We start from the raw sequence: 26,662 nt of genomic DNA, 5'->3' as shown, positions 1-26,662 counted from the left end.
CATTAAAAAAAAAAAAAAAAAAAAAAAAAAAAGTTGGTTTCAAGGGTTTCAAGTTTCAAAGACAGGTTTCAAAAGAATTTTTGCTTTTCCAAAACACAAACTGAAGCTCCACTTTTTCAAGTCAAGTCATATATCCATCTTCAGTGCACCTATTTACTTTTCATTTACTCTGATAGGAATTCCACTTAGGCAACCAAGAGGAAAAAAGTTCCTGACATGGGGGAGGAAAGGTACAGTGCCTCTTTTTTTATCTTTGCTCCGGACTCCACAACAACACAGAGGTAAGTTGGGCCTGAATGCAATGCAAAGCTTACTTCCCTATTTACCTCCTAAGCCTTCTTGTAGCTGTCTTAAGAAAAGCCATATGATGGGTCATAGAATGGTTAGGTTTTTCTTAAAATAAGACCTCTAGGTTCATCGAGTCTAACAATCAACCCAGCACCACCACCATATTCACCACTAAAATGTGTCCTCAACAGTTACAGGACTGGTGACTCCAACCACTTTCCTGGGCAGCCTGTTCCAATGCTTGACAACCCTTTCTGTGAAGAAATTTTTCATAGTGTCTAATACAAACCTTCCCTAGTCCAACTTGAAGCCATTTCCTCTTGTCTTATCACTTCTAACCTGGGAGAAAAAACCTAAACCCTACCATCTATAGCATCCTTTCAGGTATTTGCGGAGTGATAAGGTCCCCCCTGAGCCTCTTTTTCTCCAGGCTAAACATCCCCAGCTCCTTCAGCCACTCCTCATAGGGTCGTCCAGACCCTTCACCAGCTCCATTGCCCTACTCTGGACACACTCCAGCACCAGAATGACCTTCCTGTAGTGAAAGACCCAAAATTGGACACAGAATTTGAGGTGTGGCCACACCAGCGCCAAGTACAGGGGGACAATCCCTGCCCTGGTCCTGCTGGCCACACTGTTGCTGATCCAGGCCAGGATGCTATTTGCCCTCTTGGCCACCTGGGCACACCCTGGCTCACGTTCAGTCGCTGTCACCAGCACTCCCAGGTCCTTTTCCTGTGGGCAACTTTGCAGCCACTCTGCCCCAGCCTGTGGCACTGCCTGGGGTTGTTGTGACCCAAGAGCAGGACCTGGCACTGGGCCTTGTTGAACCTCACACCATCGGCCTCAGCCCATGATCCAGCCTGTCCAGATCCCTCTGCAGAGCCTTCCTGCCCTCCAGCAGATCAGCACTCCCACCCAGCTTGGTGTCATCTGCAAACTGCCTGAAGGCGCATTCAATCCTCTTGCACAGGTCATCAACAAAGATACTAAACAGGGCTGATGTAAGTATTGAGCCCTTTGTAAAATACTCCTTAATGAAATAGATCTTTGGGATCACAGCTGCTAGCATCCACCATTCCCTTTCAGAGCTTTGCATCTCAGTGCATCTCAGTTCACATGGTGAACAGACCAAAGCAAAGTACCTGGACAGACTGAGAAGTTAGCTGGTGCCTACCCGTAGGGAGGAAAAGACATAAAAAATATCCTTAAAAGTATGTACCTTAAATAAGTCTTTAGAGGGAAAAATGTAACATTAAAAAAAAAAAAAAGCTTTTGTTAACACTGTCAGTGGTATGTTTTTCTGAGGAAAAAAGTGGATATGTATTTCTTCTCCCATGTTCCTCATCAAATGGAACAGAATGACCTCAGATCTGTGGCGTAAGTTTTTATCATGACACTTTCCTCCACAAATTTCAGGTGAATCTGAAATTGTGGATCTGGGAGGGGTAAAGGAAAAGTGAAGCTCCACCCTTACTCTCCTTACGCATAGAAGACTTGAATAAGGGTGGTCAGTGCAGGAGGTTTTTTTTAATTGGTGTGTGGTATTTTTTCCTTTCGTGGGAAGGATGGAAACTTGACTTAGCATTTAGATGTGCTGTGGTAAGTCTGCACGAGCTCTGGAACAAACAGCTGACAACTCGATGCCTTTAAAGGTCTGCAGTTAAAACCACACTGAATGGATTATCATTATAACCTAGTCAAAACTGGTAACATGTGATCAGAGCTCCTTGTTTTTAGAGCAAAATTGCTAATGATTGCTTTTCACAGTTGATTGAGAGCCACAATTTTTTTTTGCTCCCATGAAAAGTCACAACTCTGTGTGCAGTGTCAGGACTGGAGGGTGAGGTTCAGCCAGACAGTACCAAAAGTGTTTCAAGAGGACTACAGCTGTGGCATTTCCCCACAGGATCACAGGTACTGGCCACCCATGTCCCTTCCCAAAAGGCTGACCCCCACCTGGATACAACCCGAAAGGACTTTGTAGCCAGGTAGGGGTAGGCCTCTCCTCCCAGGCAAGAAGTGACAGGACAAGAGGACATAGTTCAAGGACATCGAGGTGCTGGAGCAAGTCCAGAGAAGGGCAATGGAGCTGTGAAAGGGTCTGGAGCACGAGTCCTGTGGGGAGGGGCTGAGAGAGCTGAGTTTGTTTAGCCCTGTGAAAAGGAAGAGGCTCATGGGAGACCTTATCACTTTGTACAACTACCTGAAAGTAGGCTGTAGCCAGGCAAGAGTTGGCCTTATGGGAAGGGATGTGGGTAGTATGAGGACGTAGTTTTAAGCTGTGACAGGGGAGCTTTGGGCTGGACATCTGGAAGAATTTCTTCACAGAAAGGGTGATTAGACACTGGAATGGGCTGCCCAGGGATGTGGTGGAGTCACCATCCCTGGAGGTGTTTAAGGAAAGTCCAGATGTGCCACTTGGTGCCGTGGTCTGGTTGACATGGTGTTCGGCCACAAGTCGGACTCGATGACCTCAGCGGCCTTACCCACTCCAACTGATTCGGTGACTCTGTGACTCCTTGAGCCCGGCCAGCGGTGGCCGGGAGCAGAAGGACCCGCAGCCCTGTCCCCCCCGGCCCTCCGCCCTCAGCGCCTCCTCCCTCCCCCCGCGAGCGGCCGCGGGCGCTTGGGCGCCGCCATGCGGGGAAGCAGCGCCGCGCTCCCGGCCGGCGCGGCGGACAAGATGGCGGCTCCCATGGAGCTGAGCTGCTGGGGAGGAGACTGGGGGCTGCCGTCCCTGCACCCGGAGTGTCTCACCGTCATGGTAACGGGCGGCGGCCACCACCCGGCCCGGGGGGAAGGGAGGGAGCGGCGGCGCCCCGGGGCTTGCTTGCCGCCCGCACGGACATCTGCGGGGCTCCTCCTTGCCCCGGGAGAGGCCGGGGGTGGGAGGCGCGATGCTGGGCCCGCGGCGCGGCCCTGGCTCGTTCCCGACGGGAGACGCGGACAACGCTGCCGCCCTTCCCGGGAACGCCGAGCCCTTCCCGGGGCGCTGCCTTCCTTCCCGGGGCCTGCGGGGCCTCTGCCCAGTGTTGCCTGGAGCCGCGTGAGGGCAATGAAGCCCGACCGAAAACCGTCGCGCACCTGCTGGTGGTTGGTCCTCAGTGCACGAAGGTGTTTAACACAACTTTTAAAGCCCTGTCTTACGCTTTTCTTGCACATTGTGACAGGTTTTCTCCCCTGCGCTCCAATCTTTATTGCAGGCTTATGCCAAATTTTCTGGGGCTCCCGTGACAGTGAATACTGTAAATAACTCCTGGAGAGCTCCGAAAGGTATCGTCTTTGCAGCCTTCATTATTTTAATCACAGCCGCGATACAAATGTGGGTTCCGTTTTCTGTGTTTGCGTTGGGTTTGTGTTCATGAGTGCAGTCTCCCTCAGTTAAATGACTTCACAGGATCAAGTGTGATGAATTTGTGAGAATAAAATAATGCAAGTCATAAATGAAGTGCTTCAGAGGACAATTTATCAAAATGTGTATGGGTGAAGCGGCAGACAGTTAACAAAGCAGTAATGCCAAGTATGTAGCTGTTTCAGTCAGGCAGTCTGAATTGATGGTATAGTGAAAGCAAATTTGTGAGCTTTTTGCACTTTGCATATTTATAAATTAGTAGTAACTAGACTTGTGTATGGGAGAGCTCTTTGGTTACCTGTAGCTTAACGGTTTGGTACAGTTGAAAGTGGAATGTGAGCCTCAGCAAGTACAGCTTACACCACCTGGGATGTTTAGTGCTGTGCTGAGTTAGAGGGTTTGACTGATAAAAGGTGAAGGTAAGCTGTCAGAGAGGAATTTTTTGTTTTGGATGCTTCTATTCATTGCTTATTTGTTTGCTCTCAGCAGTTATTGTCTTGGTGTATTTCGGAGAGGTAAAATCACTGCAGGCTTAAAGTCCTCTGTCACACTTAACCACATTGTCAGTTCAGGCAATACTGTTCATACAGAAGTTGAGCCTTTGGTTCTTGCTTTTCAGTGTGTTTTCTGTTAGGGGGAAATACCAAGAACTGGTTGGGTGGACTTGCTAGAAATTTGGTGGCTATCCTCATAAGGAAAATACATAAAATAAATTAAGAAAGCAGTCTAAGAGTAAGTGTTGGTGATAATTGATATTTTAATATTATTTAGCACTGTCCTGTTGGGCTTGTTGTGGCAGTTATGTTGTGAATATGCTGTAAAATAGCCCCTGTTACACAGACTTTGCACTCTACATGCTTTGATCATGCAGTTTTATGACTAAAGGCTGTCCAGTCAACTTCTGAGAGAGGGGAAGTATGTAGTTCTTTGACTGATTCATGGTTATGCAGTGGTAGCTTGGGTACTGGTTGTAGCAAGGCTAGAGAAAAAAGGTGATTAAAATGGATTTGGAGGGGAGGGACAGAGGAAAATTTGAAAAGAGGCTCAGAGGTGAATGAATTGAGAGAGCAGTTGGACTTAGTTGGAACTTTTATCTTAAAATGAACATCTGAAATCCAGACAAGTAGCCTAGCTGTCAAAGTATTGGACACCTAGCAAAAAACATTGGCTTCAGTCTGACTTGATGTTGCCCTTTTTAATGTCTTATTATTAGTAAAGGCCACAATAGACTAAGAGTATTTGTAACCTTGGTGGAACTCCCCTGCTATGTAAAATTTTATGTTTATGTTTGCATGTTAGGAAAATCAGAGCAAGCTGTTGAGAAAAGGAAAGTACATAAAGTGACTGATTGCTTTCTATTTATGCTAAAACTCATCCATACAAATTGTTGACTGTATTATTTATGCCTTCTAGAAGATCTACCAGTCCTGGTATCAGAAGACATTGTTATTTCTCAGCCAGCAAAAATACTGAACTTCTTAAGAAAGCAGGTAAGTCTCTTTCAAAAAGATTTGTTTTCTTTGCCTTGCAGTGACTCTTGTGTGTCTCCTTTGTACACTGATACAGGCTTCCAAAAACCTGGAATTTGGTTCAGACCCAATGTTTTTCTGTTTTTCATACATGCATGAGAATTGCAAAATGGTGGATAAGAAATTGCTCTTTAAAAGTTTGATCATTAGTTGTGTGAAAGATTTAAAAATAAACATGAAAAAATTTAAATTGAAAAGGATGTCAAACTGTCCTAAATCGAGCAGTTTCTTACTGTTCACCCTGCTTGTAATTATAACACTTTCGATGTCATTATGACTTTGCATAGGATATCATAGTTTACACTAACAGTTTAAATGGGTCATTTCCCAGTGCTCATTTTTTCAAAGATAATACATACAGTGTTGTTTTTAACCTATGTATTTTTTCTATAGCTTGTAACATAAAAATGTCTGCAGGCATTTCTTGATGCACACCAGGTTATTGCCTCCTCCTTGGCTTTTGTAGGACTCTTAATGTTTTGTACACAAAGAATAAAGCTGTGCAATTTTTTCTTTTCACAAAGTATAAAGATACCTAATAAACAGTGGCATCATCTTTTTATTCCTAAGATGGTCCTCTAGCCCACTGTTCTGCTTTTACATGAGAAATGCACTTCCTGTCTGGTCAGATGATCTGACAAATGCCATGTTAGTGAAACTTCAGACCTTCATGGGGAGAAAAACAGAATCTGAAAACTGCATTTGAGATGGAATTTTAGACAGTTTATTTGAAATTCTGAAGTTTCAGATTCATTTGGATTGAATTTGAATTCGATATTCATGTGAATAACAAAGGTTCCAAAATGTTGGGGGAAAAAACCCTCTTCATGTTAAAGAGTTGCATGCTTACTTTCCAGATGTCCAAGTATCAGCACTGGCCCTTTGTTTCTAAATTAATGAAGCAAATCTACTCACTTCCCCCAAAATTGATCAATCCTTATAATGTATCTTAGAAGAATCCAGTGTTAGAATTAAAAGATCCGTCACTAACTGCATTAATTTAGCGGCATATTTGATCCCTTACATTGTTAGCATCCAGTTTCTTAACTTTTAGAATGCAAAATATGGGAATGCATGCTTTTTATTTTATGCTTACACCTGCTGAAGTGTCAGATGCTTCTTCAAAAATAACAATGGAGACTTACCAGAGGTTTTCTATATCCCTGAGTGTTGAAAAATTGCCTCTGTATCACTGGACATTTGCTTGGAAACAAATAGGAAGGAGATACAAGGGTTATTTTGGAAATAGGAGGGCCCAAAGCTCTAGGAATGGGAAACTGGAAAAGCAAGAAGCAACAGGGTTTGGCAGAGTTGACCTGAAGAAGGAAAATTCTAGTGAGTGCATGCTTTCTGTCCCAAAAATTGTTTATATATTTACTGCCTTGATAGCTCTTAAGTTTGAAGTAACTTTGCATTGATCGTGTTTTTTGAAAGTTCTGTGTAAGACTATATTTTTGTTTTGGGGTTTTTTTTTTAATTTGTAGAAATACAATGCTGATTATGATTTGTCTGCAAAACAAGGAGCTGATACACTGGCATATATTGCACTACTTGAAGAGAAACTGCTTCCTGCTCTGGTAAATATTAATAAATACTTTGTAATGGTCAGAATATTTGGAATTGAATGCTGAAAGAGGTGCCCAGCATGAGAGACATTAAAGTCTCTCAGCACAGCCCTGGCTGGAACATAGTTGCTTTGTTAGTCTGTTTTTTGGAAATACTGCCTAGCAACTTCTGAAAAGGAGAGAAGTGTGTGTTATACATCAAGTAATAATAGTAGATTTATGAAAGACATTTTAAAAGTATACCTAGAAGATTTTTTTCCTTTAGATCTTTTTTTTCTGTTGGTCTTTGGGAAACAGTATCCTGGAAATACCTTATTGTGGCCATGTTTTGTTTCATTTGATTTCCTGAAAAACCTTTGATTAAGATGTGTCTGATGTGAGACACACAACTGGAAGCCTTTTGAACTGTTGAATTAAAATTTTTGATTAATGAAAATGCCCATCAGGAGCTTATTTTTCAGTTCTAAATAAGACATGGCCATTTGCCCTTTACACCATTTCAGTGTAATTACATTAGTGCTATAAAACCCACAGACACTGAGTGACTGAATGACTGAATGACTTTGGCTTCATTTTGTACAGATTATATCATAAGCTAGCCTTTTCAGCTGACCCTGGTTTCAAATTCATAATTTCATAGTATCTTTTATTTTAAGATTTATATAAAATTTCAAAACAAAATTCCAGGAAGTTCAAACCTGTTGCTATATGTGTGCAACTTTTTTGTAATACATTTACAAGATTGTGTGTGTGTGTACATACACTGTTTGTATCTGTACATAGATAGTACACATGTAATTTTATGCAGATGCATATAGTTCTCCATAATGTCTTTTGTGTTTTTCTTTATTTTGAAGGTAACTATTGCCTTACTTATATACTCCTATACTCAGAGGATTAGTGTATTCCTTTACAGAGCCTGGTAGGCCTAAATTACAATAATTCCTGGTTCTTCTGCTTTTCTGAGAGAGATTGTCTTGCACATGAAGTTTCATGAGATGTCTACTCATGTCATTCAGATTTCAGTTACATTTTTCTTCATGTTGATACAGCTGCACACTTTCTGGATTGAGGCTGAAAATTACTGCAGTGTGACAAAGCCATGGTTTGCCTCAAAGATTGCCTTCCCACTGAGTTTGTATCTGCCTGGAAAGATGTCCAGGGAAGCGCTGAACAGGATCTTGCTGACCAAGGGAGGACCTCCACTCTACAGTCTCACTGAAGTGGAAGCACAGGTATGTGTTGTGCATTAAGGAATTCATAAGTTGGTTCTCTGTCAAAGACAAGAACTGAAACAGTCTAGCACACTTTCAAATGATGAATGGTGCTGTGCAGCCTGGCTACACCTAGGGCTCTTAGACAGTCTTGTGTCTCATCAGATATACAGGGATGCCAAGGAGTGCCTAAATCTCCTGTCGAAGAGATTGGGAACAGCTCAGTTTTTCTTTGGAGATACGTGAGTGTGATTTTTTAAAATTGTTTTGGTAAATGATTAATAGAAAAGGTACCACACCAGTCTCTGAACACTTGAACTTCTTTTTTTTTTAACCTGCTGGGATGTTAAAAGTGCTTCCAAGTTGCTCATCTGAATGAGCAAACAGGGCACAAATGACATAGCTGGACTGAGTCAATGTGATGTCTCCCTTATCCTGCTTTTTTCCACAGCAAGGGAAATGCTGCCCACGGCTGCTAAGAAAATGTAAGGTGCGCTGGGGAACATTTTCTAGCCACTGAATGTCACCTTGTAGCTTTGTAGAAAAAAATGCTTTAGGCTGAGGTGTTAGTACTCTGCCCTCATGGGAGGAGGGTGTAGGTCCAGGAACACTATTCCTGTGGTGTGTGTGCAGAACAGGAAGCAGATAGGGACAAGAACATAGAGCCAAAAATGATCCCTTCTTTAGCTGTTGAAGTTGGACCACTCCATGAGAGGGTCCTGGTCCCCAGTGTGACTTTTGTGGTGCCAAAAAGATGTTTTAGAGTGTCTTGTTTAGGATAGCATGACTATGTTTTAATGCTGACATTACTGTTTCAGCTTGCCAGCATGTCTCTAGTTAAGAGATGCTGAAAGGAGTAGATAGTTGGTACAAAGCATTTATCAGGTTGATAGGCAAAGGTGGAATGACAGAAGAGCTGACTGTATTCTGTCCCGAGTTGTGTTTGACATACATGGAAAACTAGGTGGTGGAAATCTTAAAAGTCTTACCTTGAATCACTTCAGTGTTTTCTTGTGTTACTCTTTTTAGGCCTACCACCTTGGATGCCTTCGTGTTTGGTTTCCTTGCACCGATTTATAAAGTGTGCTTCCCCAGGGTACAGTTGCAAGAGCATTTGAAACAGCTTCCCAATCTGTGTCGATTTTGTGATGATATTCTAACTTGCTACTTCAGGTTAACTGTCTCAGGCAAGTTGTGATTCTTTTATCCTTTTTGTCATCTATACTTGTGTTGGGATTAGTACTCTAGGGTTCCATTTGTGAACCAAGGCACATTAGATTTCATGTAGTTTATGCTAGACTTTCTGTGGCGAAGTGGAGAAACTTTTAAAGTTGAGCAGAAAGGATTCAAAATCAAAAGCAAGTGTCAATACTCAGTTTTAGATTCTGTCAAGCATTGGCATATGGCTCACGCTTAGTACTCCTGATTTTCTCACATGGAATGGCTTTTCCACTTAAATTCTTCTTTGCATAAAAATACTGTGTGAACTCTCTCTCCAATGTGAGTTTATTTTTTAAGAATTTAAAAGCTTTTGTAAATACCTTTTCACTCTTCATCTTTCTGCCTTCACTCTCCAGGCTATTCTCCAGCTGGACAGGATACAGCAGATGCTAATCTGCAGAAACTCACACAGCTTGTAAATAAGGAATCCAACTTGATTGAAAAGGTTACTTTTACTTCAGTATCTTTAATTTTACTGCTTTGTTGTGGTTACTTGTTCACAGATACCTTTGCATGGCAGTTGCAACTATACAGTGGACTTTATTTTAATTATTTCTTTTCTAGTGAATTACATTTTGTAGAGAGGTGGGAAGAATATTACATGATTTGGAAGGAGGAATTAATGAAGCCTTGCACTTAGAAAAGTATTTTTAATACAACCAAAAGAACATTGTCTTGCAGGTGTGCACACCAACAAAGGAGTGGTATCTTTCTGCAAGCGCACATTCAGCAAAGGAGGAGGCAAATGTGTTGGTCAAAACCCGGACATGGTCCTGCACATTAAGACTGTTCACCAGCTTTCCTTGCTCCCAGCTGCATGCTGTAGTATCTAACCAGCAGTCACTCTTCTCCTGCTTGTTCTACATCTAGCTGTTTTTCCTATGTTCCTTGTTTCTAAGGCTGTCACTCAGCACCTGCCAAAAGCTATACAACTTACCTGAAAAATACTTGTGAAGAATTAGCCTTTTCATGCAGATAGAACATTTTAACTGAAAGGGTAGAAGGCATTTCTTCCTGACAAAAACCAGTGTGTGAAATAGAAACTGTGATCAGCTTCTATAGCATTAGGTATTGATGTTCTTTCTGGCAGTGAAGTGTGGCTGTGGATGTTTTAAACAATGGGTTACATAGACATTTGTCAGGCATGATTGAGGAAAAGGTGATCCTGCCTTGAGGAAATGGAATAGACCAGGCAGCCTCTGCAGATCTGCCCTGTGCTGTCTTTTATTCTGTACCAGGTGAAACTTTTTGAGACCACATTATGCATAGGGCATTAGATGGATTTCCTATGAAAATGTGAATTGTTTATTCAGGGATTAATTTTAACCTGTCTTTGAAAAAGGTCTTATCACAAGTTCTTTATTAAGTACTTTTTGAAATGTGTCACTAATACAAATTCACTCAGCATCTCCCAAGCATTTCTGATGTGAAAAAAATTATTCTTGCATGGTACTGAATATACAGAAGCATCCATTGATAGCAGTTTGACTCTTGATCTGCCTTCTAGCAGCATTTGGCTGTTGTACAATTTATGACCTCTTAGAATCTGTGTTGCTTCCTTCAGTAATGTTGACCAAATGACTTGAGCAGAAGCACATCCAGTTGCTCTGGGTTTGATGTACCATATGTAAGGAAATGAATAGCAGCTCTAACACAAGCATCTGTTTGGGAGTGGAAAGAAACCAAAGCACCAGTTGTGGCTGGTCCTGTCAGTAAACATACACCAACCCAGTATTAATGATGGCAGCCCTGACAAATAAGACTAATCATATAATCTATATTCTGCTGTTGCCAGATCCGGCTCTCATTGTTTCTCTGCAGATGGACGACAACCTTCGTAAGAGTCCTCAGCATCCCCCTCGTAAGCTCACAACGCTCAAGCTTGCTGCAGGTGGAGAAGAAAGCAGTCCAATGAGTCGTTTGTCACCTTGACGCCACTTGTTGCCCGTACATGTGTGTTTTGTAATTCAACTGAGTGCCACAGTAAATTTTTTTCACATGAATGTTTTGCAAGGGAAGAATCTGCTAATGGGTACAAGTAGAGAAGAAATAGAGCTTTACAATATTCTATCTGTTTTAAGAAATTGCGTAGTTTAGGCTGGCCACACACTAAGCTGAAGCTAAGCTAAACAAAGCTTACTATTGTGGATGTTAGCATCATTTTGTACAGCATACTTTTGACTTTAGCCTAGCAGAAATGTTTACCAAAAGCTAAAAATTCTGCTTATGGAATGTTCACTATTACTTTATTTTGTGGGTTTTGATTTTACTGTAATCATGTTACTGTATGTGAGTGGCTATACTCTTTGTCTGAAAAGGACAAAGTCCAGTTGCAAAGTCTGAAAAGACAAAGTGTTGCCGTTATGGCAGCTGAGAAATGAAAAAATGACAGGAAGGTAAATATTTTTATTGTGCTTTAATGAACTTGGGGTTTGTGTTTTATGGTTGTTTGTATCTTTGAAAATTTGTTATGTCGTACTTTGAAGGGGATTATTGAAAAGCATGTGCGCTATGGGGATTAAAATGATGCACAATGCTAACATTTCACAGTACCTCGTACTAGTCCTTTGTGAAACAGGCTTAACCTGTGCACAGGGTAATACCACATGCTGCAAAACTGTTAAGTCAAAGTCACTTAAAACTTGTAGTGGATGGAGAAGTTTGATTAGTTGCTGTCAGGACAAGACTCGACTAGCAAACGTACTGTGTCTATGGATTGGAAGGGACTGGTTAGAGCTTTATAAGAAAGATGATGTAGGCTTTTAAATTTGTTGCAAATGCCTCTTAATCAGTTTTGTCTTATTTTTTAATAAGCTCTACAGTTGATTCAAAAATTAAAACTAAAAATTGTCCAAATTTTTGTTGTATGATGATCTGTCTAGTTCGAAGTTCTTTTCTCTTTGCAAACTGTGGTATTGCAGGGCATATTTCTTCTGTTGAATTACATTTTCTCTTTAACAGCAGCCTTGCCAGTTCTAGAGACCCAAGCAATTCTGCCACAGGAGAGATGCTGTAATTTTTTACTGGGAATGTACTGGCAGGTGCTTCATGAGTAGGTGTAAAGAGAATTAGACAAGTAGATTGGCCAAAATGGCAGTGCTTGGGATACAGAATTCTGATAGCTGTATGTGTGGGATAACTGTTCTGGGTTTTCTTTTTGTTGTTTTTCTGGCCAAATCAAAATAGTCTTTCAGCTTCCCTTCGGCTACTAGTCATGTTTGAGATACACAGATAAATTATTTCCTGTTTGTAAAAGACAAGATGGTAGATTGTGTACATACTGTACCTTTGGACTTGATATGTAAGGAATGTAATATCTTTAACATTTCTTAATTGAAATGTTCAGTTTCTAATGAGCACTTTAAAATACTGTTTAAGCTTCATGCTCTTCTAGAGTATTTGTTGCAGTGATTTGAAATTAATTAATCTCATCTTTCATGGTAACTATATAAACTGACAGTCCATTACATGCAAAAGTAATTAAAATGTTTAAAATTTGTACTGGCTGTACCTTGACAAGATTTACATGAGATCGAGTCACATAGCTTTCCAGAGTTTTTCTTTTACAAACACGGCTATGGAGTATATGCCTTAGTTTGTCACTTTTGTGAATACATACACTCAACCTATAAAGTCTCTTTGTAAAAAAGGGTTGTTGTTTCAATATTAAAATTTTGGATTTTTAGTGGAATTTTTGTAGAGCTTTTTGTGGAATTTTTGTTGAGTTTTTTGAGTGTTTCTCTGTTATCCTTGTAAAAAGGTTTATCTTGTCCATTAAAAAAAAAAACAAAACCCCCTGCTGACTGCTAGGACAAGAAATTGAAGCAAGTTAGCATATCCATGAGATCAGATTTTAAATTTTTATCACACCTCTTCAGTACCATTCCTTTTCTTTCAACACAGCCGCTTTTGGGAAGGGGGGAGTGGGGAGGCATGCATTTGCTGATCTTACTAAATGTGAGCTCTGGGCCATCTGACGGTGAAATTTTGGTAAACCGATTCTCAAGGAACTTCTTTCACCACATGGCAGAGGACAACAGTGCTAGAGATAACAGCAAACATTGCCTGCAATCATGCACACAATCCCAGGCAACCACTGAGGTTGCACAGTCGTACACTCCCTTATTTTACTCTCTACCAAAGGAGAATTCAAACCCAGACTCCTTTATGTAGACAGTGTCATCCCTGGCCTGGTAACTCAAGCTTGCTCGTTAGTTTACTGGCATATTTTGTGTGCCTGAGTTCTGAAGCTGGGAGGTGAATGCTTTCCACGGTGGGGTGAATTTGAGTAACTCTCGGTCTGCATCTGAAGTAGTCAAAGCTGCTTCTCTGGCTAGGGAAGAAAGATGAGATTGAGTTGTGATTCATCTTCCTGGAGGTGATACCTAAGAATTGAGTCCTGGATTTGTGCTGTGTCTGCTGTGTGCAAAGGAAGCCCTGGCTGCCTGACTCTTACCATAAGATGAAAACCTGCTGCGGTGATAGCTTTTCCTCCGCTGCCAGAGCTGGTGGGTGGTCTGAAACACAAGGAGTCAGGCAGCCTTCTGCCTAGGCAGCAGTGGTGTGGCCTTGGAATTGCTGTTTGCAGCCTGCTTCCTGTGGAGAGCACTGGCTGCTGTAGCTGCTGCAGCTCTGCAGTCTCTAAATACTTCACGTTCATGTGTTCACTTTTGGCTTCTGGTGCACACACCTATGATGCGCAAGTGTGGGATTTAGCACTGGGTTTCCAGGGCCTTGCTGCTACCAGGGCAGCTGACAAGCCTTGTCCTCCTTGCCCTCCCCCTGGAAAGGTGGTGGCTAGGAACAGAAACTACCTTGAAAGCAACTTACCCAGCTGCCAGTTGTAAGTGGAGAGGACCACTTTGGCAGGTTGTAAATTTAACACCCCTGCTCCCAAGCAATCTTCTGGTGAAAGCTATGTGTAGATATCCTTAGGGCTATTTTGTGTTTTTCTGTGTCACCTGGTTGTAGGAATATATATATTCCAGAAGAAACGAGATGAAAAAGGTTACAAATTAATTGCTACAAATATGTTCTATTTAACATTTCCAAGACTGCTCTAAAAATGTCTGCCCCTCCTTTCCCCTTCTCCTCTCTCCCCACTCCCATCCCGTTCTGAAAATACTGTTACATTGGGCTTTTATATACACTTACACATTCATGATGACACATAAATTTTGCTAATGTAGCATAGCACTCCATTAAGAAGAAAACCACCCTATTTGATTCCTGGTTAAAATGGATTGCAGACTCCCTTGAGTCGGTTTCTTTTGCTTGGTATGATTCTTGGCACTGCAGCAGGAACCATTCGTAGTGCCTTTTTTTTTTCCACGCAGAAAGGCAGAGCAGCTTTACATGTTAGCTTGACAAACTATGCTGTAGCTCTTAAATCTGGATGGTCTGTGCAGTTGGCAACAAGCTGTCCTAAGTGGTGATCATAGGCATGTTTCTTGATGAGAAGCTGTTCCCCATGCCTAGCCACTTGCCAGGCATATAATACATGATAATCTGGCCTGGAGGCCTCTCAGCGATACTGCTGTTCTGCATCTCCGTGAGACCTTAGCCATGCCATGATAATGGATGGTGATGCAGGGCTTAATGCTCCTGTAGTGCCTTGTGTCCTTGTCTGGGCAGCAGGGCAGAGGCCAGTCCCCACTCTGTGGTCTCCTCCTCACACAATGGAGGCCTGCCCAGCAGTGGTAAGGGCCAGGAGCAGCCTGTTCTGGAGCTGAGTTCTGTATCACAGGCAGCTGCCAGGATGGCAAGTGAGTTTTTTGCACCATCTCAGGGATGTGTTAAAGCAAAAATGGAAGAACCAAGTCCAGGGTTGCCTGTACCGTGCTGGTTTGCTGTTTGTGCCTGGAGCAAAGATCCCAGGAATAGGCCCCAGCTCCCTAAAGATATTAGATCAGGTTGGAATGAGAATCTGGGAAGGAGAAGGAAAGAAAAGGTGATCAAGGGAGAAGCATTAGGGGCATCTGTTTTCACCCTCAATGACTTCTTGTCAGAGACTTACGAGTATCATGGTATTTGGGACTGAAAGACTGCTTCATGAGCTACAATGTACTTCTCATGCGGGCAAAACGTGGGGGGAATCCAGTGGCTTGCTTCAAGTTTGATTGAAAAAGAAAAAAACAACAAAAAAAAGATTAAAATATTTGAAATGTGCTGGGTTAGTCTGCCTCAGTGCAGGACCAAGTGAGCAAGATTTACTGTGTTTCATTAAAAGTTAAGCTGAGATCAGGAATCACTGTACTTCAGAACAAGTGAGATCTTGCAGTAAATCAGCCCAGCACAAGGATGTTCCTCAGTGCTGTTCACCTCCCTTTTGCTCATTCTCTCTTTAAATTCACATGGGTTTTATTCTTCATGAATGTCAATGTTCCAGATCTGTATATGTTCAAGTGTTGCATGTGGATTCTGTTGGTGATTTACTGTTATCAAAATACAGAATGTGGTCCTTCATTTAAGCCCTCAGTGCATAGAAATTATATGCCTCGAGTATCAAGCAGCTCATTAAGTAGAAGCAATCCTGGTGTAAACATTCAGTGCTCAAATCAAATTTACCAAGCCATTTTGACACAGGTGGCTAGGCAGCCTGCCAACTCACACAGACGCCTCACAGTTTTTGTTTTCAGGAACAGAGAGGTGAGAGAGGGAGAGCACACACAAGAAGGTGGAAGTCTCTGCAAAGCTCTGGCTTACCCAAAGCAACCTTCAAGTAATGGAGATGGAGTCCACCTTCGCTTGTATTGTCATTTGCTGTGGTGAAAAGAAACGTACACTGGGCTATGTATGTTCAGGCCAGGATTTCACAGTGAGTTTTGCTCTGAGTTGTGACCACTAGTGAGAGACGCCTCTAGAAATCCCTCCAGCAGTATGTTACAACTGCTCAGCAGCAGCCGTGGTAAGAGGAAGAGCTGTAGCACCTCCATGGCCAGTGACACATATCCTGCTGAAACTTGGTGTTGGAAAAAGGTCATTTTTTACACCTGCATGTTCTACAAAGAAATGTAGTGATTTGGATGGGAAGGATTGCTCATACCCAGATAGAAATTTGGAGAGGAGGGAAGGGAACTGATGGATACAGAACAGGCACAAATTCTCCTGGAATAGCTGATACTCTGTGATTACGTGGGAAAAGGATTTCAGCTCTCTGCTCTGAAAAAAGGAAAGTGAGAACTCATTTTGGCTGCTCCATAGCTCTTGGCAAGTGTCTGAGCCAGTGGATTAGTAGCTTCTCTGCAGTGGGCAGAGGTACCTTATTTTTCACAAAAATCCCTGGAAGGTCCTGTTTCCTTGGTGCAGGATATGAAAAACACAGAAATCCCCTTGGCTTCCATGGGGTAAGAAAGCAGTTTCCCATCTGTTCTGTTTGCTTTCTTAGCAGCACACAAGGATTATTCTGTTTATCTGGTGTCGTTATTTTAGCTGAGCCAGGTAGCTGTCTTCACAGAGGGAAGATGAAGTGTTGAAATGGTGTTGGCAATTGGTGGCACCCAGTGCAGAGAACATAGCAACAGAGTGACATGCTCAAAAGGACTGAAGCAGGCTGAATGCTTGCTTTTTTTTCCTGAAGATATTTTGTGGGAGGCACCGTATCTGCTAGATACTACCTCCAGCAATGGGCAGTCATGACAGCAATCCCCAAGGGCTCTGTGGTGCTTGCAGCCCTGATCAGTAGACATCAATTTTCACTGGAGACTCCAAAGAGAACTAGGACAGCTGAAATGTCAGTCCCCCAGTGAAAGACAGTGGGCACTACCCACGTATCTTGTCAAATTACCAGCTCAGCTTTCTCTTGGGTCCACCTCAGGTCACACTCAGGTGCACTTACATCAGTTTGGTGTAGAAGGCTCCTGACCTATGCTGGTGTATCTTGACACTGGTATTGTGCCAGTTTGCTCTCCTGCAGTCCCACCAGATGGAGGAAGACTGAACCTGAAGTTGCTGGCTGTCCATACAATTGCTCATCATGTTTAGTTTGGGAAGTTCCAACACATGTTAGGATGTTACCATTCCTGTTTTTACAGCTTCTGTCTTGGGATTTGATAACCGGTTGGCACTAAGAGACAAGACAAATAAATAGGAATGCCCTTTCTTGGGGTATCAAAAATTCACCCATAGCTGTGACAAGGGTTGACTCTGAAACAAGCCTGATGCGCAGCTTAAATGAGGGAAGCTGATATTAGTGACAGAAAAGTGGGGGACAGACATCTCTTTTACTAACCTGTACAGTTCATTAAGGAAAACAGTTAAAGAGGAGCCCATGTCAATTTTAGGGCCTTTTGTTCAATGCTCAGGGTAGACTTTGTCCAGAGTACTTGCTCACTGTGTTTTCCCTTTTATCAAAAAAATATCAGTTCTCTGCGCTTCTTTCCTGGGTTTCTGAGTGGGCCAGATTCCTGGAATGAAGCTACTGCATCCTGTCTGACTCATCCGGTTGCAGGAGAGGTGGGTGTTCCTGAGAAATACAAGGGGCTGGTTTCCAGAGCTGGTTAAAGTACTCGCCAAGTTTCGAAAGTGATTTGTAGTCTGGAAAATCTTTGCAGAGCATGAGGTTGCTGTTTTATCTGGCAGAGCAAAGGAAGATTTCCTTACCTCCTTCACATAAGGGCACGTGTTTGTAGAAAAGTCCTGCCCTCATCTGCATAACACTGCATTTTCCACTCTCAAGTTTTTAATTCGTATTTCTGGTACAAAGAATTCTTTTATTCTATTCTTTTCTTGTGCCTGGAAAAGTCTGACAGAAAGAAAAATCAGTTTTGAGAGGTTCTTTGTTCTCCATTAAGAAAATTGTTCACTGTCAGAGACGGAATATCTTACTTCCTGAATCAAAAATTGTATTCTTGGAGAAAGAAACAGTAAGTGCCAAAATGACATCTGCTCTCTGAATTGTCAGACTCTTTGAAAGGTTTTTGACAGCCTTAGAGCCTGCATTGCTTCACTGCATCTGCTGATCTGTTAGAGCTATTATTGAAATAGCATATTGCCATAAATGGGACAGTACAGAACAAAACCAGACCACTTTTCTTCCAAAGGCTATTTGAACAAAATAAAATAGGTTATGCTCTCAGAAATTACCACAGGATATAAACCATCTGATTTTCATTAAGTAATTAGCTGCTAGTTCTTAACAATAATGATATCCTTTTCATTATTTTTCAATCAGTTTAGTGTGGCCTGAGGTTTTGATAACTCTTCTGTGTGTCTTCAGCTTTAATAACACTTCCTTTAGTTGTAGATTTTACCAGATGTCTTCCTGAAACTTGATTTGAGATAATCCCTACAAAAAAGTTAGGTATTTCTTCATATATAGCTGACACACCCTGGAAAGAATGGCTATACAGTCATTTTAAATTGATATAGGTGAATTAGATTGCCTACTTGTTTCTTCTGACTGCATTTGATAGCAGATCCATTAATGGGTTCCCACTTTTCCCTGTCCATGTTTTTTCAAAAATTTTTTTTTCTGGTGCATTTTTGCAAAAGCTTCCAATGCTTTCACAGGTCAAACACTAACACTGAATAGATGAGATGGCTTGACTTGACACAAACACTTGTATTGCTTGTGCTCCTCTGTTTTTCATCCTTTTCCAGGACCTTCCCAATTATTCAATAGCTCAATTCTGCAAGAATTCAGGTACATCCACAGTGCCTGGTGTGGATGTTGGAAGGATGTTACCTTTTGGAAGGAAAACAGGGTGTTTCCTAGGATCTCCTGTGCCATATGGATGTGGATATAGTGAACTAAGTATTTTGGCAAAGACATATCTGCATTTCCCTTGTTTAACTCACAGAACAAAATTAGTGGTCAGGGGCAACCTTGAGGAAAGCTTTTTGAAAAGGACAATATTATTTTTTGGGGCCTGAAGCTTAAAGAACAATATGCATTTAGGACTTACCTAAATTGTTTCTAATTACGTTTTAGCATCTCCTCACTCATGCACTTGTACACTGAAGCAAGACAAAGAGTCTTTAGTGCTTAGATATGTCCCAGCCTTATGTGCAGCTGCATCACCTCTTGAGACTGACCCCCAAGGTGCCCTTGGAGAGCCCAGCTGCAGATGGGATCACTTTATCCATCTATCAAAAGTGAAAGCAAAGGAGTTTTTACAGCTCACACTATTACTCCTCAGAAGTCACAATACAAGAGCTGAAGAAGGGTGTTTTACTGGGAGATGGGAGCCAAAGAAAGACTTGGAACAGCAAGCAACATGTCCAGGAATATACTGAAAGGATCCTGCATGGGAACCTGTTAGTGTTTGCATCACTTAGAGTCAGAGCAGTCTGTAATCCCACCGCCTGATTTTGCCAAGGTGTTCTATAGCATCTCATGCTAAAAGTGCATTCATTTACGAATACTTTGGTACAAGACAAAGGTACTGAAAGTATCAGAAAGGATAGTGAAATTTTGGTTGATTCCTCAAAAGAGCAGGCAGGTAGATATTCTAAATAATGTGTTTGGTTTTTGTTGAACTAAACCAGTAATTTTTTGACCCCAGAACATTTAAGAGTGAAAATTTACTGGAGCTTTTGACAAAATGATACAGAAAAAAAAAAAAAAAAAAAAAAAAAAAAAAAAAAAAAAAGGACAAACATTATTTCTTGATAGAAGCTTTTTTATCTTTTTACTTCATAATGATTTAATACTCACCCTTTGAATTTCTTTGAACAACATTAGCCGTCTTAGAGCATGAGTGAAATTTGTTTTCCTTCCTTTCCAAACTTCTTTATTCACTGAAAACTGTCTTTCTGAGGAGTCAAATGTATGAGGCAGAGCTGTGGGTTTTTTTCAAAAGGTATTTTAAAGTCTTTAAGTCTCTGGAAAGAAGAGCAGAACTTTAGTTGCTGTGGAAGTGCCAAACTTGATGATGCCTTGTCACCACCATTAGTCTCAATTCTCAGCAGACCTTGAACAGAGTGACTTAAGATTTTTCCAGGAAATGAAATGCTGGCTGTCACAGTGCAAGCAGCAAATACACTTCTATTCTCTTTGGATTCCAGAAGTCAAGTTCTCTGTCATATTAAAATTCAATACATATTAAACGAAGATGCATTATATGTAAATAAAGCCAACTGATCAAGTCCTGGGTTTTGTGTCCTAAAAGTAAAATGAAGTGTCACTCTGTTTCAGTACTGACTCTGAAAAAAAGAGGTTTTTTCCTCTTGAATCACTAACCCTGTAGATAAGCAGAGGACATTTTATATCTAATAACACCTGTGGTTTAGTTTAAAAATGCAGTGTTGTGGGAGTGTGTTTCTGTTTGGTTCAGTCCAGATCTCCCCTTAGATTTGTATTTGTTGCAATAACCCAGTTTGTACCCTCCCTGTTTCATGTTAATTGCCTTACTTTCCTTCTCTGCCTCCTCCCAGGCCCCTGCCAATCGCGCTGGCACTCCTCCCAGGCTTCTAGAAAGCTCTGGCTGGAGCGTCGAGTGATTGGCCATTGGGAAAGGGTCCATCCCTTCTTCTCCTATGACTGGTTCCTTTGTGCGCCCTTTGCCCTGTTTACCACACCCTCCCCTCTACTGTTTGGTTATTCTTGTGATCCCCCCTTTGTCACCGCCCGCCCCTAAAAGCTTCAGCACCGGCTCGCGTTGGGGCTCGGAGCTGGGTTCCCTTGGGAGGTGAAACCTTGTGCTCGAGGGCAGAATAAACTTCCCGGATTTCACCCAGAACTGAGCCTGCCTCCTTCTTCCACCACCTGCCTATATCGCCGCGGTCCTGTGGGAGGACCCACCAGCCAGACCTCTGGCCTCCTAGATTCTGGAGGCTGGCCCCGGCAGCCTGCTGCGTCCAGAGCTGACCGGGCTAAGTGGGAACTGCTCCAGAGGGATGCAGGGGCACAGTGTAAAGGTTGTGTAACAAAGCCTGTTTGCAACTTAGAGCACATTACATTACTTGTCTCCAAATTCCAAATTTAAAATTTCATTTATAGCATGGATGCTCTTAACTAATAGCATTTATTTGACATGAAATCTTTTCTTCCAAGCCACTATTCCTACAGACTAATGGAACAAAACCTGTTCCTCATACTTCATGAGTTGTAGTGATTTCTGAGCAGATCTGTTGGAGCTATTAAATGAGTCATTATGCTGATTGTAACAGCATTTAATATTTTCAGGTTATCAAGAGGAAGCTATGGAAATATTTCACCTGCAAGAAAGAGTGTGCTACACTCATTAGACTTTTTGCTTTAGATAAGCAAGAAAGAAGACTATTAGACTGCATATTCTATTGATTTTTGATATCTGATCAAGTACAGCTCTTGATGAACTTAAAAAATACAGGTAGAAATCAAACATGCATAAGAATCATAAAACAAAGACAGACCTTCTTGTTGATTTGCACGTCAGATGTAATTCTAAAAGATGGGGTATTAATTTTCTGTATCAAGTTGAGCTTTGCAAATCTTGACCAGAATCTCTCTCACACTGTCTTGCTCAAAGAAAGAAAGAGCAGATATATAATGCTTAATTCTTTCTGGACAAAAGCAAGATCACCAAATACACCTTTTCGTTTGCCCAAAGTCTATTAAGCAAGTAAAACCTTCCCATTACTTTTGCCCCTTGTTAAGGGATCAGCATTAACAAAAAAATGCTCTCCAGATATAGTACTCCTCACCAAAAACTGATATAAGAGCCTTTCATACTTACAAGGTAAAATGAAACTAAAGATTTATTTTGTTAGCCACTGGTACTAATAAATAATCTAACATGAATGTTAAAGTGTCTGCTCTAGCCATGGAACTCTCATCTGTGTCATCTCCTTAGCTGTAACCTTAAATATTGTGCAGGACAATATAGTATGTTCATAAAACTGTATTGCCTTAGGCTTTTCTCCCCATACTAACTGTTAACTTAATTGACGCAGTTGGCAGTGGCTAGTGGGAGCTGATTATGCTATAAATGTTTGCAGCATGCAGGGTGCCTAGTCCTCTTTGAACTGCTTATAAAATTTGGATAATAAACCATCTGTTCCTGGTGTTTTCCCAGGGTGCAAATGGGATCCAGAAAAAATGGAATGTGCTGCTAACTGTGAATCAGGTATCACAATGGTGGTCAGACTCCAGTTTCCTCTAATGGCTTCAAAGTCTTTAAATTTGAATCACTTAAACACATGATGCCAGTAGCATGCATGCAGGAAGTAATAAAGCTGAAAAAATAACGTGGTTCATTAGAGCCAACGCTTCTGTTCATGAGCACCAGTTGGACAGCACTACTTCATGTGGACTAATTACTGTGTTCCTCCAAGAAAGGACATTACAGAAATTTCTCAGAAAACACAACAGTTTTGAGACCTCATCAGTTAAAATTAAAGACTCCATCTGAGCAGGAACTTGGTGTGTTGTGGCACCACTTGCAGCCCCTTGCCCCTAGAAGCATCCTGGGTCTGCCTGCTATACAGCTCTTTCAGAAGGCAGAAAAGGAATCCAGTGATCCAGTGCATGTCTGGCTCGGCATGACTGCTCCCTCATTGCCTGTGTGTACCCATGGCTGCTGGGGATTTTAGAATCAAATTAGGGTGGTGGTGATGGGAGCAGGCTGTGACAGGAGCATGGAAGTTGTGCTCAGGGCTGGCTGAAGGGAGGCACTGTAGCAGGATGCCCAAGTTCTGGCAAAGGGGAGGAAGAGGCCCTCGAGTGGAGTGTCTGCCTGCTGTGTTGTCTCCAGGTGGGGACCATTCCCTGCTGGGTCTTTTCAAGAGTACTCAAGGCCTGGACACAGCCTGCAGCTAGAGCAATAGCAATGTGGTACCACTCTGCCTGTTCTGCACATTCTGCATCACTGTCTTTCTCCCAGGCTTGAGGTCATGGTCTGCAGCATCTCAGACTGGCACACAGCATCCCCACAGTATTGTCTGGAAGGGTCTGCTGGAGGTCCTCAAAAGGTCAGGTCTTCAAAAGAGTAGGCTTTTCCCAGAACCTTTTTGGGGTTTGATATGCAGGGCAGAGAAGAGAGGGTGAGATGAGGATTTTATTTCTGTTGGTAACACCAGAGTTGGAACAAAATAACAAAATCCTGGTTTTAGTGGTCCACAATTAGAGCACTGATAAGTCTTCACAATGCTGGGAGAACCTGGGAGGTATACATATGGTACATTATTCACCACGACAGCTTGAGTGTGTAACATATGCCAAGCAAGATGACATCAGATCTCAAGAATCTGCATTGCACATTGCTGAGCTGATAATCATGACAGTTGTGAAAAGTGGGAGGAAAAGGATAAATGCAGTTTTGAGCAGAGGGTGACAAAATAATTTCAACAACTGGAATATTAGAGAAGAAAAAAGTTTACTTGTGAAGTGAGGGAACTTAAGTAGCCAAGAAGGAGTCAGTCCTCTTGGGGTGTCAGAATGGAATTTGGCCACTGTTGCAGAGACTGAGCTTGTTTCCAGGGAAGAGAGATATAGTTTCCTAGGGTTAGCATAAGCACAAATAACCTTTTCAAGAACTAAACACTTACTTTTAGTACATGTTGGAGTTACTATAGAGTTCTGGCATGAGCTGCTGGTATATTGAGTAGGGCACTCTAAGCCCCACACTAGGTTTTACAATGAAATGTTCTCCAGTTTTGCTGGTTTTCTCCCATTGGCATGGATTTATTCATCATTGCAACCCTAGCAGTGATGGTAATAGCTTCCACTGAAGTGGATCCAAGTATATGCTCCTTAACACCCTTTTACCCACCACTGGGTATGAAATAAAGGAATTGTTCAAGTGTATGAAATAACTGTTAAAACCAGATCTGAACATGAAATGAAAAATCATTCTTCAGCCAACTGAAACAGCATGGAAAATTTGCAGAGATAGATGGTAACTGCCTGAATTGGAATTCATCCAGCAAATCCAAGCTAGCATCCTGATGCAAAAGCCTTACTAGACACTCACTCCTACACAAAGACACTCCTGAAATGGGAATAGCAGTAAGCAGTGAGGACTTCTCTTTCATGCCTCATGTCAAAAACAGCACTGCTTGTAGCACACTCCAATTATGTTCTTTTAAAGCGGACTTTGCTTAGTCAGCCAGTGCCATCATAGGTGCAGCATGTACGTCATCCTTGGAGGACTATCATCCAAATACTGTCCTGCTTCATTTGCAAGACATGACAAGTGATGGGGTGTGTGCCAATGACGTAAGTTTTACTACCTTGCACAGATACAGTCCAGCTGCAACAGTTTGAAGCTCCAGCAGCTCCTGGCTTGGAGAGAGGCTAGGTGTAGGCACAGCCTTAGGGCAACAATGTTGGAGGGTGTCTGTGTGTGGCAGCAACGGCTGGACACAAGTGTAACGTGATGTCCAAAAGGCAGCACAGAGCTCCTTAGGCAGCTGTACTCTGACACTTACTAAACACTGAGTTTTTCCTTTTCCTGGAACAATTCTGGCAGGTGGGAGTGAACCCATCACAGAACCATTTCAAAGTGTAACTCTCATCCAAATACTCATCACATTGGGCATCCTTTGACCTAACAGTCATCCCATCACCCTGGGAACCACAAAGACCAAAATGAACATGGGCTTTCCTCACACTGAAATGCTGAGCATAGATAGGCTCAGATATTTTCTTCATGACAACAGTGGAATACCCACATGGTGAAACTTCTGGGTCAGCATGTCCGTGTCCAGCCTGCTAACCCTCTGAGTGCTGAGTGTGCTGAGTATGCAGATAAGTTCCTTCCTGATGCAGGGTTTTTAGAACACACTATCTCAGCTTCATTTCAGTTCTGTTCTAATTTTCATCTCCTATTGACAGTGGAGACACCTAAATAACACCCATGGCAGCTTGCATAGCCAGTGTTCCCAGCCCTGGAAGCCCCATCCCAACCCCTCAGTGGGGCTGAAAGCCACAAGATGCACACACATAGAGCAGGAATCTGAGGTATGGTTAAGTGACTGGCAAGTAGAGGATGAACGAGGCTCACTGCTTGGTCAAGGCTGTGCACAGAGCTACATCCCAGGCTGTGACACACTGGAGTCCTCCCTGCTGCAGATCCAGGCTACCCAGCCAAAGCACACCAGTGCACCTCCAGGAGACCAAGCCTCTTGTTTGCACAACTGTTCCTCCCGAGGTGTGACTAACCCTCCCTGACTCCTTGCATTTCAAAACCAGTATGACAAGCTCTGTCATTCTGCTTTTTTCTCTCTGAAACTGCTGGCTAAAATTCACTAGTTTCATATGTTTTTGCACAGTAGAATTCCTCCTGAGAGATAAAAAAATTGTAACCCTTGTCTCTGTGTGCTCCATTGTCTTCCCAGCTTCCTCCCTGTAATGTTCAACCCAAGCAAATGGAAGAGACAAACCACCTCCTAGACAGAACAGGGATAAAAAACCAAACCAAGGCAAGTTTGATATTCCATTTGAGAATACTCTCTTCCCTGTGGCTGCTGGTGAGGCTTCTGGGGCCTCTGAGATTACATAGAAAGCACTGCAGCATGTGACATCTTTTCCTTGGGGACAGCATGTCTTCCTGACTGAGAATAAGATTAATCTTTTTCTGAACTGTTTCCAGAAAAGCTCCAGTTCACCCAAGTACTGATCTGACTCTCTGCTGAATGTACTGGCTGTGCCCAGAATGTTCATGGCTCAGAGCACGGCTCTGCTGCACCATCTGGACAGCCCAGTGGTGTCAGAGAGGCTTGGGTCACACTTTGACTTGCAGGAAGATGTATTTCATGGTTGTCAGGTTGGGAGTTTAGGCACATTTTATTTCACCTGATTCTCTTCAGCAATTGCGGTTCTGACTGACTGAGCAGGGATCTCCATCTTCCCAAATCAGACATCTTCTGAGAGATCAAACAGGACCACAGTCACCCTTTTCCACACAGAGAAACATGACCTGGTGTCAAATAAGCATTTAACATTAATCCATGAGCTTAGTGATGCTTTTTTTGTTGGGTACTTTTGGTCCACAGCATCAGTAAGCAGTCACTTGGGACATGCTCCTGGCACCCTGGGCTGAAACTCAGTTCAGGCTAACTGTGCTCTGATGTGAAGTGATAAAGATCACTGGTGTGATCCTATGGACTCAAAAAAGAGAGGAAAAAGAAACTGTTGAGGAAAGAAATAGAGGAAGATTTTGCCATCAACAAGAAGAACAACCTCTTGAGGAATACAGATACTATATTCCTACTACAGTCCTTTGGAAACCAGAGACATTTCAGAGCAATTAGAAGTTAACACTTGTTATTTAAATTGTAGTAGTGATTTCTTACATTCATGTTTCAGACAAGAAAAAATAAGCCCTGACACTACACCTGAAGCTGACAATACTTGGCTTTTCAGGGGCTTTTTGCAAGTATTTTGAATTCCCTGTTGTTTACATGGTCTCTTCTCAGTGGGATGAACTGGTTATGTCAGACAGCCTTTTGCCTCCAGGTGGAGACAGTGACTAGCTTAGTTGGTTTTTTGGTTTGGTTTGGTTTTTTCCTTTCATTTTCTAGTGATTCTGGGAACAAAATATTGCTGTTATAATGGCATTTCTGCCA

The 26,662-nt window shown here is 42.2% G+C and overlaps 1 protein-coding gene across 3 annotated transcripts; it reads left to right on the top strand.

Annotated features, from left to right (window-relative positions):
- Positions 1-2,950: 2,950 nt before the first annotated feature.
- MTX3 (metaxin 3) lies at positions 2,951-12,787 on the top strand. Of its 3 annotated transcripts, none has more exons than XM_082301283.1 (9): positions 2,951-3,055; positions 3,495-3,564; positions 5,057-5,133; positions 6,657-6,749; positions 7,790-7,972; positions 8,117-8,193; positions 8,981-9,138; positions 9,529-9,617; positions 10,994-12,787. In XM_082301283.1, the coding sequence occupies exons 1-9, from the start codon at positions 2,975-2,977 to the stop codon at positions 11,102-11,104; spliced, it is 939 nt and encodes a 312-aa protein (XP_082157409.1). In that variant the 5' UTR covers positions 2,951-2,974; the 3' UTR covers positions 11,105-12,787. The 3 variants fall into 3 exon arrangements, with proteins under 3 accessions (XP_082157409.1, XP_082157408.1, XP_082157407.1); XM_082301282.1 differs by having other exon boundaries at positions 10,968-12,787; XM_082301281.1 differs by lacking the exon at positions 10,994-12,787 and adding an exon at positions 9,854-10,902.
- The last annotated feature ends 13,875 nt before the right edge of the window (positions 12,788-26,662 follow it).

The sequence above is a fragment of the Coloeus monedula genome, assembly GCF_965178545.1.
Source record: "Coloeus monedula genome assembly, chromosome: Z".
NCBI lineage: Eukaryota > Metazoa > Chordata > Aves > Passeriformes > Corvidae > Coloeus > Coloeus monedula.
Note: the sequence above shows the minus strand (reverse complement) of the source record. Positions and strands in the feature narration are given on the sequence as shown.